Source organism: Pleurodeles waltl, chromosome 12 (assembly GCF_031143425.1).
Source record: "Pleurodeles waltl isolate 20211129_DDA chromosome 12, aPleWal1.hap1.20221129, whole genome shotgun sequence".
NCBI lineage: Eukaryota > Metazoa > Chordata > Amphibia > Caudata > Salamandridae > Pleurodeles > Pleurodeles waltl.
In genome coordinates, this window is record NC_090451.1 from 193,517,579 (window position 1) to 193,535,409 (window position 17,831).

The 17,831-nt window shown below is 44.9% G+C and overlaps 1 protein-coding gene and 1 long non-coding RNA gene across 3 annotated transcripts in view; one reads left to right on the forward strand and one right to left on the reverse strand.

Annotated features, from left to right (window-relative positions):
• LOC138267632 (uncharacterized) overlaps positions 1-17,831 on the forward strand; it is a 193,552-nt gene that overhangs the window by 84,523 nt on the left and 91,198 nt on the right. Inside the window, exons 3-4 of the long non-coding RNA XR_011199835.1 lie at positions 3,041-3,110; positions 8,232-8,301. This is a non-coding gene — a long non-coding RNA (uncharacterized lncRNA). The remainder of the gene's footprint in view (positions 1-3,040; positions 3,111-8,231; positions 8,302-17,831) is intronic.
• CA5A (carbonic anhydrase 5A) overlaps positions 13,127-17,831 on the reverse strand; it is a 312,741-nt gene continuing 308,036 nt past the window's right edge. For both annotated transcript variants that reach the window (XM_069216726.1, XM_069216725.1), the window contains exon 7: positions 13,127-14,868. In XM_069216726.1, coding sequence (XP_069072827.1) covers positions 14,680-14,868 — 189 coding nt within the window. In that variant the 3' untranslated portion in view covers positions 13,127-14,679. The remainder of the gene's footprint in view (positions 14,869-17,831) is intronic.

Genomic DNA, 17,831 nt, shown 5'->3' on the forward strand with positions numbered 1-17,831 from the left:
GTGGGGAGTGTACGGTAGATAGCAGAAGAGAATACAGAAAGGATATACAGCCTCTCTTTGCAAACCTCTGAATGGGAGTCAGATCCCTGGTAGCTGAGTCCCTGAGGTCAGGATGAAGGACCCAGTGTTTTAGCTACAGGTAGTGCAAGTGTTCCGTGGGGGGGGGGGGGGGGGAAATAAAAGTCTCTGACAGTGTTCAAAGGGGTGAATGTCCAAACCATAGAATAGGTCAGCTATTGTGAGACAACCCCCTTCATTCCAAGCATCAAAGGGTTCATGGATCATTGCAGGGGAAAAAGCTCGGTTGAAGTGTATTGGTGTAAAAGGGGTAGGGAAGGTAGTCCTGCCCTGTATACGATGGACCTCATCCCATATTTTAAGGGTCGTTGAGATGGGTGTACTCAGATAGGCACTGGGCGGTCTGTCTGCCTTCGGTTTCCATAATACACTACAAATATAAACGCCACAACCGCTCTATCCATGTGGAGTGTTTGTCCGAGTCCCGTAAAGGCCATTCGGATATCACCCGTAGTTCGGCCACCTTATAATAAAGGTGAAAATCTGGGAGATCCACCCCTTTGTGTTCTTCAGTTGCGTCAATAGATTGTGAGATAGTCAAGCTCTACGATTTTGCCATAGGAAGCAGGTCACCAGGGGGTGGAGTGACTGAAGATAGTCTCATGCCAGCTCCAACGGAAGGCCCTGGAAAAGATAAAATAATCTTGGAAGAACCAACATTTTAATGGCACGAATACGTCCCAGCCAAGAAATATGCATGGGTGCACAGCATTCGAGGTCCTCTGAGTTGTTGTAGGAGATTAGGATAATTCCCTTTGTATGGATCCGAGATTTGGGGAGTAATTTTTGTACCTAAATAGGTTATCTCTTTTTGGCCATGGGAAGTTAAAGTTGGACGCTATATCCTCTATATCTAGGTGGTGGGGGTTGTTAGGTTAAGGATAAAAGATTTATGTTAGTTAAGACGAAACCCTGCCACCCCCTCAAACCCTCGTAGTTCTCTCTGCAGGGCCTCTAGAGAAGATTGTGGATAAGTCAGGGTTAAGAGAACATCATCTTCAAAAGGGGGACATTTTATTGCTCTGCAATCCAAATGGTAATCCCTGAATATCGGGGAGGTCCTTTATTGTGGCTGCTAGGGGTTCAATACTTAGGGCGAATAGCAATGGGGATACACTTGTCAGGTTCCCCTTTGAGTCTAAAAAAAAAGTCAGAATCCACTCCATTGTGGGAGGGGCAGTGTAGGAAGCTGGTCTGGTGTGTGTGGTGGACACCTACAGTGTTGGCACCTTATACCAGGTCCAGACAAACCCGATTAGTGAATGAAGTGTGTGTCTGGGAAGCCAGGACACTCTAGAGGTAGCTGTGGAATCGCAGTCAAGACTTATCCAGGAGACATGCAAAGCTTATGTAATACCACAATAGTCACACAGTAACTTATCACACATGAAAGGAACCACACAGTGTTATAAAGATTACTTATAGGCAGTCCCCCAACTGAAGGTAAGTACACAAAAAGCTGCAGAGGAGTCCTTGGAGCAGTGTATATGCTGTCCCACGTCAGTCATTGGGTCACAGATGGTCAAGTGGTTTAGGACAACCGCCAACAAGCCTTGGCAAATGCATGAGAAGGCAAAAGAAGAGTTGAAAGGCTGAAGAGGACCAGCAAGGTCCAAGGGTCTTGACCCTTGGAGGGGAGTCTGGGCTGACCCTCAGCAATCAGAAGAATCAGCAGAAGCAGTCACAGCCCCACAGGCAACCCACTGGCAGGAGGCACAGTAAGTGGCAGTGAGGCCTAATCAGCACACCTTGAGAGAAGTCCTATGTCGCTGGAGCAGCAGAGAGACTGTCCTGGCAAGGACGAAGTGCTAGGGGCCAGAGCTACTCAGAACGTGAACTGCGTGGATCCTGCATCACATGTGGTGGTCTGAAGTGGTCCCCTTGGTCCTCTCTACCAGCTGTCCAATTTGGGTAAGTCCTTGCCTCTCCTTGCAGGACAGTACACCTGTGCACTGTGACTATTGCTGATACCAAGGCTTCTTTGCTCTTCCTCAAAGGGATCTTCAGGCTCAGTGTAGCTCCGGCCCCCGCACTTCTTCCTGCAAAGCACAGTCTCCTGACTGCTACTCCAGCGACATAGGACTCCTCTTCAGGTGTCCTGAGTGGACCTCATGGCGACTCCTGTGCCTGCTGTGCCGGTAGGTTGCCTGTGTGTACTGCCTCCTTGTCTTGTGGCTCACCCAGCTGCTGAGGCTCCCCTCACCCCAGATTCCCCTCCTTGGGTCAAGTCCCATGGACCATGGACCATGCTGGTCCTCTTCAGCCTTGCAAACCTTCGTCTCAGTCTCTTGCATTTGCCAAGGCTTGTTGGTGGTTTTCCAGCACCACTGACTGCATCTCGACCCGCAACGTGGGACATTGCTTGCATCACTTCTGGGACTTCTCTCTATCTCATGTGCTGCACAGCTGACCTTCTTCGTCCACCGTCGCCCCGGTCCTGCATGCACAGAAGGGTGGGCAGTGGCACCTGCATCATGACTCCATCATGAACTGGACATTTGCAGGTCTTCTTCTGTCAGGATCCACCCTTACTTCCCTTCTAGTCTTGGCTGGGTCTTGCATAATCCTTTTCCAAAGTCCTCTTGTTGGCTTTGGGGAAAAACAGGTACTTACCTCTGCTCTCCTGGTTGCTGGGGATCACTATGGTACTCACCTTCTGGGGTTCCTAGCTCCTCCAGCTCCCTTCTACTAATTCACATTCCACTTTTTTAGTATATGGTTTGGCCCTCCCCTATGGCCCTCACTGTTTACCTATTGTGGAGGGGTGTGGTTGTTGGGCTCAGTAGTACAGAGGGCTCAGACTCGGATTGTATGGTTTTATAAGGCCGTAACCATGGTTTATTAATTATAATAAAGATATTGGAACAGTAGCTGGTCTTCTCCTTTGTCTTTCTCCGGGGATTCTCTGTTTTAGGTGCTGGGTGGTTTGTACGGGTCCTTAATATTATTTTTCTCCTTATAGGTGACGGTTTTCCTGACAGCTTCTTTCTGGGTTCCCGTGGACTCTCGGTAAAACAAGAGGATAGGTCTTGGTAAGTAGAACGGTAGTTTACTATCTTTGTTATCTTGTTAGTATAAGGGAGGGGTGTGAGGCAAGGAACACAGGAGGTGATGTTTTACTGAGTTTAGATCAGGGGAGAGAGCGCAAAAACCGGGCGATTACTGGGGCTGTGTCAGGGTAGTGATGAGTTGGTAACGTGCTCTGTGGTTCCCGAGTTCCCAGCACCCAACCCGAGCTGCCCTGTTCCCTTTCCGCCCTCCCAGTCTCCTTTTCCTCCTTCCACCTCCCTCTTACCCCTTTAATGTGGGTGCCCCTGAATATGCCCCGTACCTTGTTTAGCCACGACCCTCCTGGGTCGTGGTAGGATTCTTCGTCCTTTCGGGAGTTCTATGCAGCTCCAGCGCGTGTGCAGGGCTTCTGCTCCTCCGTCCTCGTTTCCGCCGTACTTCGTTCCGCTCTGGTTGGTTCCTCTGTTCTCGCGTCTTCGTTCATCTTCTCTCTCTCTGGTTCGGCCCCATTCCTTTTTATGGCGTCCTCTCCTTTCTCCGATACAGCAACCCGGAAGTCCGGTGGCGATCGGGTGTACGGGCCCCACGCGTCTCCTTGACGACGCGAAATGGAGGAGGTACTCTGCCAGCGCCAGGGCTGCACGTCGGTAGGCGAGGTGGATGACACCCGCCTACATACCCCATCCCATGAACGGGACTGGTAGAGGACCGTGGAATCTGGACATCAGGAGAGAAAGTCAGCGGGACACTGGCTGGACCCAGGGATGTGACGGACCTGAAAGGTGAAGGGCTGGAGTTCAAGGAACCAGCGCAACACCCGGGAATTAGTATCCTTATGGGAGGCCAACCAAGTCAACGGGGCATGATCAGTATAGAGGATAAAAGGGCGACCTAAGAGATAATATAGTAGACACTCAATCGCCCACTTGATGGCAAGGCATTCCTTCTCGATAGTGGGTTTCCCGAAGCAGTAGCTTACGACTAATATAGACAATGGGGTGATCATACCCCTGTTCATCCGGTTGTGCCAGGACTGCACCCAGTCCGACGTTGGAAGCATCTGTAAAAAGGTGAAAGGGCCTGGAAAAATCAGGACATCTCAATACGGGTTCGGTTGAGAGGGCCTCTTTAAGTAATGAAAAACTTTTAAGATGGGAGGGAGAAAAAGAAGGCAGGGTAGTAGGATATTGTTTCTTTAGTAAGTCTGTGAGAGGGGCAGTAATGGTAGAATATTGTGGGATGAATCTACGATAATACCCCATCAACCCCAGGAAGGAACGGAGTTCTTTTTTTGTTCTGGGGAGTGGTATCCGTCTAATGGTCTCTACTTTATCTTTCTGAGGACGCAAAACTCCCATACCGATGACATAACTGAGGTATGCGATTTGGGTTTGTCCTAGGGTACACTTTGTAGGATTGGCGGTGAGTCCTGCTTTTGCTAAGGCAGAGAACACTTTGTCTAGGTGCTGAAGATGTTCTGTCCAGGTTGTACTAAAGATAACAATGTTGTCAAGGTAGGCGGCAGTAAACTCTTGGAAGGGCCGTAGGAGTCGGTCCATTAAGCGTTGGAATGTAGCAGGAGCACCGTGAAGTCCAAAGGGAAGGACGGTAAATTGGTATAAACCCGAGGGGGTTACAAACGCTGTCTTTTCTTTATCTTGTGGGGCTAAGGGAATCTGCCACTATCCCTTTGTTAGATCAATAGTGGACATGAAACGCGCATGCCCGATCTTCTCTAGTAACTCATCTACCCGGGGAATAGGATAGGTATAAAAAAGTGATATCTCATTGAGCTTTCTAAAATCTATACAAAACCGGACCGAGCCATCTGGCTTCGGGACTAAAACGACAGGGGAACACCACGGACTTGTGGAAGGTTCAATGACTTTTAGAGACAACATCTTTGTTATCTCTTCCTCTATAAGAAGTTCTCTCGCTTTGGGAATTCGGTAGGGACGTAGGCGTACAGTTCGGCCCTCAGGGGTTCTAATATGATGTTGGACCAAAGACGTACGTCCGGGAAGTTCTGAAAAGAAATTGGAAGGATTTTGAATCAACTTGAAAAGTTGACTTTTCTCTGTATCAAGGGTGTTTTCGTTTTTCCGGCTGGAGGGTGGGGCATATTTCTAAGCCTAGTGAATTGGTTGGGGTTACCATGTATCCCGTAGCCGGAGGATCATTATCGTTCCCAGGGTTCTCCCATTTCTTTAGCAAATTGATATGTTAGATTTGAGTCCGTTTAGGGTTATTACTTAATTCAATCAGGTAAGTAACAGGGGTACCTGCTTTTACTACTCGATATGGCCCCTGCCATTTGGCCAATAACTTATGTTCAGAGGTGGGTCGCATGATCAATACCTGATCATTGGGGTGAAGAACTCGCAGTTTGGTGCCCTGATCATAAGAAGCTTTTTGAGTTTCTTGAGCTTTTTCTAAGTGGTGCCTTACATCCTCCCAGACCGTCTGGAGGTGTGCCTTTAAGTTATGGATATAGTCTAGGAGGGGTCTCTCCTCATTGACCTCTTCTTCCCACAGTTCTGCCGCCATATCTAGCAAGTTATGGGGCTGTCTTCCGAATACCAACTCAAACGGACTATGCCCAGTAGAAGACTGTTCATGTGTCCTGATGGCATACAGTACTAGGGGTAGTTTCTGATCCCAGTCTTTCCCCGAGTCGCTTACTATTTTCCGCAAAAGGGTCTTGATGGTGCAGTTATATCGTTCCACTAAACCATCGGTTTGTGGATGATATACCGATGTCTTTATCTGGGTAATTCCTAAGGTCTTACATATCTGTTTCATAAGCCCAGAAATGAATGGTGTCCCTTGATCTGTAAGAATTTCTTCAGGGAAACCAACCCGTGAGAAAAACGATATCATGGCTTGCGCAACGGCTTTGGTAGTGGTACTGGTAAGGGGGGAATTGCTTCCAGATATCTGCTGGCGTAATCAACTAGAACGAGGATATGAGTATGGCCCTTAGTAGATGGTAAAAGAGGTCCGACCAAGTCCATGCCTACTCTTTTGAAGAGGGTATTTATAATTGGTAGTGGATGTAACGGGGCTCTTCTGGTGACTCCTGGGTCTACTAGTTGGCATTTTGGGCATTGGGCACAGTACCTTCGAATTTGGGCATAGACTCCCGGCCAGTAAAAACGTCTCAATAAGTATTCCTCTGTTTTTTCACGGCCACAATGGCCTCCTCCAGGCTGGTTGTGAGCTAGGAACAATACCTGAGTCCGGTAGGGCTCAGGGACCACTAGTTGTCGTTTCTCCCCATTTACTGTCCTAGTTACTCTATATAATAAGTCCTTATGTACTATAAAGTGGGGACCTACCTCTCCGGTAGAGTCACTTTTGGCACTTCTCCACGCGTGCTCGAGAGTGGGATCTTCGCGTTGGCTTACTCTAAATGATATTGGGGCGCTGGTTATATTGGCCACTGTTTTCTCGGCTTCCATCTGTCTTTGATTCATAGCATGTTTTTGTTTTTCTGCCCTTTTCTCTCTCCTAGTTAATTTTTTCCGTTCGGAGGAACTAGAAATAGGGGTATCCCGAAATGGAGCGATAACCCACCAGTCATCAATAGGGTTGGGCTTCCGTGTTAGGTCTAGAATATCATTAAACCGCTGATAATCAGTTCCAATGACACATTCTTCGATCAAGTTATCCATGATTCCCATGGAGAGGAAGTCATGATAGGTGTTCCACTCTACTTCTACCACTTCAAGGGGATATTGAGGTCGGTCCCCATGGATGCAACATATCGTCACCCAATGCTCCGCAGTGGAATTTATAGACTTGACTATATCTCAACGTATCACTGACTGACTACATCCGGAGTCAATCAATGCCCTGACCAATTGTCCATTTATTCGCAGGGGATATTTAAAAGACGTATCACTTGTCCCTATGCACAGGACTCTCCCTCGAGTAACCCCTATCTCCATGGGTTCTACTCCCTCATGTTTCTTTGGACATACTCGGGCTATATGTCCCCACTCCCCACAACTGAAACATTGAGGTTGTTGCATGGGGTTTCTCTCTGTACTCCGAGAGGAGGATCCGGGGTCCTCAGTGTTTCGTCTGGTTGTATATTGGGGAGGAGTTACAGGTAGTTTGCTCAGGGGTCGGGAAGCTTGGCTTTTCACATCCACTGATCTGTGGTAGGCGCATGCCAAATCGACTGCTAATTCGGTGTCGATTTTAGGGTGTTGTCTGATCCAGTTCCGGGTGCTCATGGGAAGTGAGTCCAGATATTGTTCTAAAATAATGGCCTTGATGACATCTTCACGGTTGGGTCCCAACCACTTCAGTCCTAGATCTTTCACCCGGTAGTAAAATGTACGTGGATCTTCATTTGGTCCCCATTTAACTTTGCGGAACTTTGAGCTATAATACTCAGTATCATGCCCCACTCGTTCTAGTATACTCTTCTTAATCTCGGAATAGGGGGTGGTGCCCCCAGGATTTGCAGCCTGATAAGCGGACTGAAGTGTGCCTGTTAAGAGTGGAGCGATGTATTGGCCCCATCGATTTTCAGGCCATTGAGCTGATGAGGCTACTCTTTCAAAGTTCGTAAAAAAGGAGTCGGGATCCTCCCCCTCCTGATACTTCTGTAATACCGAGCTCAGCACATTTGGGTGCACTTTACTGGCAGCAATTGTATCGGTCAGTTTTTGAAGAACGGTCTCATGAACTAACTGATTATTGGCCATTATAGTGGCCTGACTTTTCAAGGCGGCTTGAAGAGCCTCTCTGTCTTCTTTGGCCTCCCTTTGTTGTGCCTCCCAGACTAATTGGAGGTGGCGTTGATCCTCTGCCAGTTGTTTTATCATGTCCTCGAGGGTAGGTTTCTCCTCCATGCTTACAACACCTCTGTACGGCCCAGGGGGGTAATAAACTCGGGTCTAAGATCCCACTTCTGACACCACTGTGGAGGGGTGTGGTTGCTGGGCTCATTAGTACAGAGGGCTCAGACTCGGATTGTATGGTTTTATAAGGCCGTAGCCATGGTTTATTAATTATAATAAAGATATTGGAACAGTAGCTGGTCTTCTCCTTTGTCTTTCTCCGGGGATTCTCTGTTTTAGGTGCTGGGTGGTTTGTATGGGTCCTTAATATTCTTTCTTTTCTCCTTATAGGTGACGGTTTTCCTGACAGCTTCTTTCTAGGTTCCCGTGGACTCTCGGTAAAACAAGAGGATAGGTCTCGGTAAGTAGAACGGTAGTTTACTATCTTTGTTATCTTGTTAGTATAAGGGAGGGGTGTGAGGAAAGGAACACAGGGGGTGATGTTTTACTGAGTTTAGATCAGGGGAGAGAGCGCAAAAACCGGGCGATTACTGGGGCTGTGTCAGGGTAGTGATGGGTTGGTAACGTGCTCTGTGGTTCCCAAGTTCCCAGCACCCAACCCGAGCTGCCCTGTTCCCTTTCCGCCCTCCCCAGTCTCCTTTTCCTCCTTCCACCTCCCTCTTACCCCTTTAATGTGGGTGCCCCTGAATATGCCCTGTACCTTGTTTAGCCACGACCCTCCTGGGTCGTGGCAGGATTCTTCATCCTTTCGGGAGTTCTCTGCAGCTCCAGCGCGTGTGCAGGGCTTCTGCTCCTCCGTCCTCGTTTCCGCCGTACTTGGTTCCGCTCTGGTTGGTTCCTCTGTTCTCGCGTCTTCGTTCGTCTTCTCTCTCTCTCTCGTTCGGCGCCCTTCCTTTTTATGGCATCCTCTCCTTTCTCCGATACGGCAATCCGGAAGTCCGGTGCCGATCGGGTGTACGGGCCCCACGCGTCTCCTTGACGACGCATAATGGAAATGGAGGAGGTACTCTGCCGGCACCAGGGCTGCACGTCGGTAGGCGAGGTGGATGACACCCACCTACACCTATACTTTTGCCAATGCTTATTGCTTTCTATGCTCTTTACTGATTGTTAATGTGTATAAAATAGTGTGTTTATTAACCTCCAGTTGGGGGATTGCCTATTCAGTATTCTTGTATTTGTATTACCCTAATAAAGTACCTTTATTTTTGTAATATTGTGTGGCTCTTTCCTGTGTGAGAGTGCTGTGTGGCTACAGTGGTATTGCATAAGCTTTGCATGTTGCCTAGATAAGTCTTGGCTGCTCATCCACAGCTACCTCTAGAGAGCCCTAGCTTCCTAGACACTGCCTACACTTCACTAATAAGGGAAACCGGGACTTGGGATAGGGTGACAACACCATAGGTGTCCACCATACACCAGGCCAGATTCCTACAGAGGGGGTCTCAGTGGCCAGGGCCAAAGCCACCAGCACGGAACCGTAGGGACCCCCACAGGACCATCCCCACAGGACCCAAAGGCGAAGCGGTCCCCCAGAGATGGGGCACAAGGCCTCGGAAAACTCTCTCAGCTGTGCAGGGGTGGCTCCAGCTCCCAGAAACTCAGGGAGGCTCGGAGTCGACCCAAAAGTAGGCTCAGCGGACGGAGGCTTAGATAGTCCATGCTCTTCCAACATAGCACTGGTCGAGTGATGGTGCAAAGTCGAAGAATGTTATTCTACTTTTTTTTTGGTGACCCAAGTGTCCCGAGGATGTAGAGTGGGATAACGAAGAGTGGTGGTGACTCTGTGAGCAATCTTGCAATCTTCCTCTCGAATGAGACTTGGAGCGATGCAGAGTCGAGTGCAGGGCCACCATGAGCTTCATGGACCGATCCCCTCAAAGCCTTTGGATTCATGGACCAGCACTCGGAGCACGACTTCGGGTCATGGTCACGCTCCAGGCACCACAAGCACATGAGATGCAGATCCGTGATCCGACATCATTCAGTGACAGGAGTCACACGCCTCAAAACTGGTCTTCCGTGGCATCCTCGACGTACCAAAAAGTAAAAAATATCACTAAAACTTTAAAGTTAGTCAACAAATGACTAAGGTTAGCTCTCTCTGGATCTGCAAGTAGGCTGGCGTGGAAAGAAAAGAACTGATGTCAGCATGCCGGGGTGGTGTCTATTACGACTGCGACGTCATCACAGTGACCACAACGCCAATGACTCATGCCGAATCGACCCATGTCAGCCAACGGTGCACAAGGGTACTGCTCGAAGTAAAATCTCCAGATCCAGTCTGACACCTGGAGGAAATTCTAAGGTAAGGAATCTGCAACCAGTAGTCTCTATCAGATAGGGCTGATACTGCTGATGCTGGTATGAACCTCTGAGGAATGAAAACCCATTCTACGAACTCCCCTAAAGGGAGCTTTTTTATAATGGAGGGTCTCTAGGGATCTTGCATTATCCGTATCTGTTTTACTTGCCAACAGCGCATCGTCAATGTGCTTATCTAATAATGTCTCTGTCGTAAGCCATATCTAGAACTTTAGATTGTACTTCTAGTCTGAAAGATGTTGATTTCAGCCATCCTAGGTGCCTAGGAACTGCTGCTCCAGCCAGCTGCTGAAAGTCTGTTGAGGCGATATCTAGTGTGCAGTCTATTACCCCAGAGGAGGTGTGCTCTCCTTCATGTAAAATCTTGATTGCCTCTGACTTTCTATCTTTTGGGATAAGGTCTATTAGATTGCCAATACCCAACCACATCTGCCTATCATAGTGGCCTAAGATAGCCAGGGCATTTGCCGCTCAGACTACAGTGGCAGACATAAGGGAAAATCTTTTCGCAACGTTGTCCAGACGTCTACCTTCTCTATCTGGTGGTGTGTAGATGGGAGCAGAAGGATTCTCGGAGCGTCTTTGCGCCACCTGTGAAATAACCGTAGTGTCGACGGTGGTGAAATCCTCGTTAATGATATGGACGCGTCGATGGTCGTCCTGCCGATGAGGGTCTTGTGGATTAGACGGTTGCAACATTCGTAGTAATCAACAAGAGTGCCGTCGACAATGGTGTTTTATCTGTTTTGGACATAAAAAGTTCTCCATATTTTTGGGGTGGAGAAGTGGGCTGAGAGGAGAGGCCTTCTCTGTGGAGAGATGGTGTTTTTCTCCATTCTCACAGGTTCTTTATGATGGGATTTGAAGCCCTTCTTACCTCCCTCAGATGTTCCCTCAGAGGATTTCGCCCTTTTTATTGACTTCTCTGAAGTGTCACTGTCCTCCTCAGATGTATTAGTCTTTAAGACTTTTGTAGCCTCAGAAGTAGCCTGCCATCTCTGTCCCTTAATGTATTTGTAGAAAAAGTTCCACATATTTTGCAGTCTTTCACCTAGTGACTGGGATATAGGTAGTAAAGCATTCTTTCTGTGGGTCTTCCACAAGTCTTGCAGGATATGAATTGTTCTTTTTAGAGGTATTAGACATTTTTGACTGAAATTGTAGCTATAAGAAGCAAAAAACTGAGCAGAGCTCAGGGAGACTCCCTTCAAACAACGTGCAGTAGAAAATCTGAGGGAAGCAGCCTCTCTTTGGAGTGTCCTAGAGGGTGCTGTCGTCTGATTGGTTACAGTCCAAGTTTGGTCCTTTTATTAAAATAAAAAAAGAAAAAAAGAAAAGAAAAAAGGACATAGCTACGTTATTAAACAGACAGCTCATTGCCACTGAGGCCTACACAAATGATGCATGCTGCTATATTAGTGTACCGTGGGACTCCCATTTCGACAATGAGGAATGATTTAAGCATGTGAATCTATGAAAGAACCAATACTGGATAATATATGGTTCAGAGAGGGTGGAGGTAAAGGGACGATAGGATGAATCTGGGGTTAGAGTGTGGGCAAAGGGAGGTAAGGGTGAATTTAGGATTCAGGTTTTGGTAGAGATAAAGAGAGGTAAAGGCAGTTTTAGGGTTCAGGTGTGGGTAAAAGTAAGGGTTAGGGGTGAGTAGAGGTAAAGATGAAAGTCAAACCTTTTCTTTGAAAACACTGCACGTTTGATTATGAATGAAAATCCTCTAAATTATAAATGAAGTACTCAACAAATAAGTATATGTGACCAGTAGCAAACATTCATTCAGAAACCTTTTCTTTGGAAACACTGCACGTTTGATTATGAATGAAAATCCTCTAAATTATAAATGAAGTACTCAACAAATAAGTATATGTGACCAGTAGCAAACATTAATTCAGAAACACACATACTGTATGGCAACAGTCTTAAACAAATGGAGTATGTTTACCGCTTCACCATCAATTAAAGCAACGGGGCTGAGATGTATACATTTGTAAATTGGTCACATGGCACAAGGTTTCGGTATTGCTAGTTATGTGCGTTTAGCTCTTGGAAATACCAGAAAGGGAAAGCTTCTACTCTGATGGTTTCAGGTTGTCTTGCAGGCAAAAGTAAAAAAAAAAAAGTAGCAACATCCAAGCACAAGCAGCACAGAACATTAACTATGAAATAAATCTGTACTTAGTCCATGGTCCCGAGAAGAAAACACATGGAGGCAGAGTGAAGCCATCAGGTGCTGACCTGACACGCTCATAAAATGAAAAGTAAGAAAATAAGTTTGGCAATAAAGCCAATCAATGTTAAGTAATGTGTGGCCTAGGCCATTTTGAGACTTTTTTTTTTTTTTTAGATTTTATTGTTTCTTAAAGAAACATTAGATCGTTGCAAGCGACAGTGCATGTGCTGAGGCGAGGTCTATTTGTATTGTAATTGTTTACATAGGGACGCTAGTGTGCACACAAAAGACTAACATTCTGTTTCAAAAGGAACCAGGAGTGTTCATCCCTTCTTGAGGTAGTGGATTTCTGTGGTAATTGTTAACTGGACAGAGTGAGTGAGCAGGAAAAAGCAAGTGAAGGCCACATCAATATATTATTTTAGAAACCATTCTTAAACGGTGGAAAATTTAACCAATAAGAAGATTTAACCAATTAGTCTTTAAATTATGCACAACATTTTTTTAAACATCGCAAAGTAAAATACGTGCCATTTGCATTGTGACATCACTTCAGCTTTCTCACGCAAAGGAGAACGTCACAAATTCAAAGGAGAATTTAGCAAACATTCCACAACATTTAATGCTGTAGAGATCCGATGGGTTCACATTGATTTAAGACTATTTAAAGACAAACTCCGTTTTAGTCCCATTAAGTGCTGTTTAGACTGCATAGAAAGGCACCAATTTTATTGAAATATTTTTTTGTAGGGCTGAACAATTATTCTCATATAAAATACTGAAATGATCATTAAAAGTCAACTTTGTAGTTAAGTATCTGATACATTTGAAACCTATTTACTATATTAAAATCGTTCTGCCACACAGTCCCTATAGGTATTTTAGTACAGATCATATACAAAATCCATGTAAACAATCAAAGGTTTCAGTTTAAAAACTATTATAAGGTCATTACTGTAGACAATAGCATGCATACCCCACAATATCCCAAAATCTCATTGCAAACTATGATACATGGCCCCGAAATGTAAGCATGGAAATCCATGCAATTCAGATTTTTATGCATACCATGTTGACCTACTCTTATGCCTGCGGAATGTCGAGTGAGTGGTAAAGCTGCAGGAGACAGTGTGGCACAAAGTGCATTGGTGTAGTACATTTTACCAACAAAGGACAAATCCTGGTGGAGAAATTCAATTTCCTGCATTGCCGTGGCATAATACAAGTGCCTGAGGGTTTGTTTCACCAGGCAAACACTTATACTAATATGAGGGTGTAAAATATTTTGGAAGGTATGTGAATCAACACAAAGTTATAGCTCTATTGGTGTTCACTGCGTTCTTAAAGGCACACCTCTCCCATTCTTCCAGGAAAACCAAAGTTACTCCTCTAACTATAAACTCACTACTCTGTGAACTCCACCATTCTTTCAGATTTAACATAGTATTCCCTTCCATTTGTGTGTTAAAATGTCTTAAGGTCCGGATTATGTTAATTAGTATATGTTTGTGCTCCTATATGACATTTTCTTATGCACTGAAGTAGCAACTGGTTGTACAAAGAAAATATGACTCTGGTCCTAAATCACCTGGTAGTGTGTTATATGTGATGAATCATTAGGGTCTTTAATATAACAAAACCCACCACCTCCACCAAGTATAACATATACCGCTTGACTATTTTTTGAGGGGAGAAAAAAAAAACGTTCTCAGCAGTGAAAAACACTCAATTAGAGCAAGGAGAGAAAAAAAGACGACCACCAACACAACAAAACAACCATCAAACTTTTACATCATAAATGGGGATAAATCTGCATCTCTCAAGCATTGCCCTACATTAACATTGCAGTTTAGTGCCTAATAAGTGGAGTTCAGAATAAAATAAAAAAATAGGCAGTAACTAATATAGTCACCAAATTAATATAACAACTGAACTGGTTATTGGCAGTGTAGCTGTATGATACTGAACAAAGTTCATAATGTGCATTAGTTAATCAGTTACATGACGCTTAATGTGAAAGCTTAACAAGACATCATATGAAAAATACAAAACTCACTCAGCTTAATTCTGGTTTAAGATAATGAGCTCCTATAGCACAGTAATCAGACAAACCACCATCCAAGACAAATTGATTCTAGTACGAAAGCAGCGAACCAGCCAGTAACACTAACTATTGTTTTTGCTATGGTTAAATACTATCTGAAACCAGAACCGAGTCAATTAACGTAAGGCATTAAAACAGGACACTGAATCCAAGGTCATTTTTTAGAAGCCAGCATGAGGACAGTGTGCATGTTCTTCAGACTTTTCTTTGAAGCGTGCTACATCCAACATTGGCTTAAAGTTGGAGTGAACAGTGCGATTCATCAAAGGTTGAAGAGGGCGAAAGTTATCCACCATGTTCTTTTCTTCCTCACCAACTGAAGTGAAAAGCAAGTTTCGAAAACCTGCAAGCTAGAAAGAAAAATAAAATATCCTTAAGTAACGCATTACTGAGAAATACCGTGGACATGTTGTAATAAGAAACCTACAGCAATATATCTTATAATCTACGAAAGACAAATTACTAATTGCCAGATCAAGGTTACTTTAAAGCCATTTGGAAACGGGCCACGTGCAGGAGATGTGGAAGTAGATGCAACATTACAGAATGAAAACAAACGGTACAGGTAGTTAACTGAGATTTACTGGTCATGTTCAAGAGCCAAAGTAGGATCACTTCCGTGAAACAATATTATTACATGTTCTTTTGATTCGTCAAAAAATTAGCTATATTCAAAGAGTACACTTAGGAACACAAAATTGCGTTTGATTTGAAACAATGGCCATGCAAAGGCATTTCTATTTTGTGCATGTTTTTAAACACTCTCCCCAGCACTGACGTAGTCACAATGTTTATAGTGTAGTCAGATTCAACTGAGAAAATTGTTCTCAAGAAAATTAGATAAACATAATGAAATATAAAGTGATTTGATGAACAAGCTAATAACCTTTGGTAATGCAATTTCGGGAAGAGACTAACTGCAGATTCCTCACCTCGGAATACTCCCCAGCCCTCAGACTGGATCCACACAACTCTGAAGCAGCACCTCTGTACGTCTGGAGGCGTAGCCTGCACCTCCGCATCAACATTGTCCACGGCTTGATGTGACATGTGGAGGACCATATAAGTGGCACCCACGCACATTGACAAAAGTTGCTTTCTAGAACCTCCAGCTCCAGCAGAGAAAACATTTAGATTGGTTGTGGCCAGTGTGCAGATTCCTAGACTGGGATCATTTTAGGTGAAAAAGCCCAGTTCACAGAATGAGGAGCAGCAAGGGTTAGTGAGGAATTACCTGCAAGTAAGTAACTTGGTCTTCTTGAGAGACTTCTAACCACAGATTGCTCGCTTTAGAATAGACCCCCAAGCAATACCTCTCATGTGTTAGGGGCGTAACTGGATCATACCAAGATGTCTTGCAGAACCGAGTGGACAATAAGCCCATCTTGACAAATCTAACTCTCCAGACAGCACTGCTTTGTGAACGTATGGAGAGATACCCACCTAGCAGCCTGGCAAATGTTCAGGATAGAAAACACAGTGGTAGCAGCCTTGGATCTAGTGGACTGTGCCCACAAGTCTTCCAATGAATGCCTTTTTTTTAATTTTTTTTTTAGCCAAAGCATAACAGATCTTAATGCAGAGCACGATACAGAGCAAGATGGTAATTTTCTGCACTGCCTTGCCTTTCTTAGCTCTACTAAATCTAATGAAGAGTGGATCTTCCACTCAGTGGTCTTCGGTATGATTAATGGATAAGCTGAGAGCTCTTTTCAGATCCAGCCAATGTAGTTTCTCCTCCATTTTAGAGGGGTGAGGTAGAGCAAAGAACTTCAAAAGAGTGCTAGTCCGTCCGATGTGAAAAGGAGTCCCCAACTTTTGCAAAAAGAAGGTACGATTTCGAAGAACCACCTTGATTGGGTGGAAATTAGTGTAAGGAGGGTTAACTGAGAAAGTCTGAAGCTCACTCGCCATCTCTGCCGACATGACAGCAACCAGGAAGGCTGTTTTAAGAGTGAGTAATCTGAGAGGGCAGCTGTGAATAAACTCAAATGGAGAGCACTTAAGAAAATATGAAACTAAATTTGATTCCCACTGCCAAATAATAAAGGAAAAGATGAAAACAAATGTTGTAAGCCTTTAAGAAACCTAATTACAACATGTGGCTTGAATAAAGAGGGCTGGTCGAGCAAAAATAAAAAATCCGAAATAGCCAAAAGGTGCTCTTTAACAGTGCCTAAAGCAAGACCCGCTGGGCTACGGACAATAAAACCTTGTCATCTCCTTGGATGTGATGTTATGGAGTAATATATGGTGCTGACGTCAGTCAGTCCCACACTCGTTACACACTCTTTTCAGCTCGCTAACCAGACAACACTAACTGTAGGTTGCCACTCTACCATGCACTATGCTGTGACAATCTGATTAGAGAAGATAAGCGTGCTGTTATTAATGTTTGTGTATGTTAAGTTGGGTTTGTATAGAAACAAAACATAAGGTATTTTTAACTAAAAATTAACCTTAACCTTTATTTTCTTTGCATGTTCATGTTTTTTATTTTCTAATAAACATGTTTCAAATCACAGTGTGGAGTATCAATGTTTGGAGGGTCATAAAGTGGAGTGGAGTACAGTACAGTGAAGGAGAGTGTCGTAGAGTGGAGTATTGCAGAGTGGAATAGAGTGGAGTTAAGTGTTATACAGTGGAGTGGATCATGGAGTGAAGTATCTTAGAGTGGAACAGCGTGTTGTACAGTGTAGTGGCATGTTGAACAGAAATGCCATGTTTTGTACAGTCGAGTGTTGTTGACTGGAGTGACATGAAATGGATCCTGGTGAAGTGTCATTGAGTACAGTGGCACAGAGTGTAGTAGAGCCTGGTGAAGTACATTAGGGCCTGCACTGAGTCTCCATTTTTGATTGCACATTTTAGCTTGACATCTTTTTTTTTTTTAACAGCGACTTCTTACATGTTTTTATACTTACATGATACTGTACTGAGAAGACATTGTACATGTACTGTATTCCTAGTAAGCACTGCTGCCATGTAATCTGTACACTTTGTCCAAAGCTAGGCACATAGAAGACAATGAACTTATGTTCTGATTGTCCACTGGAGACAGCTCTGGGACTCCAGATAAACCATAGGATCAGCTCTGCACCTTGGACAGTGCAATATGAATAGTGCTTTTACTTTATAAACAGCCTCTGTGCTACATTCGCCAGACAAGCACTTCTGCAGGGATTATCCCAGAATGCAGTGATTGACATGCAGCTCTGCTGACTCTGACCTCCATCTTGCAAAGGACGATAGCCTGCACTACATCACACTGGATTCCTGGCACCTCATACCCAGGGATCCAGGGATAGTTAGT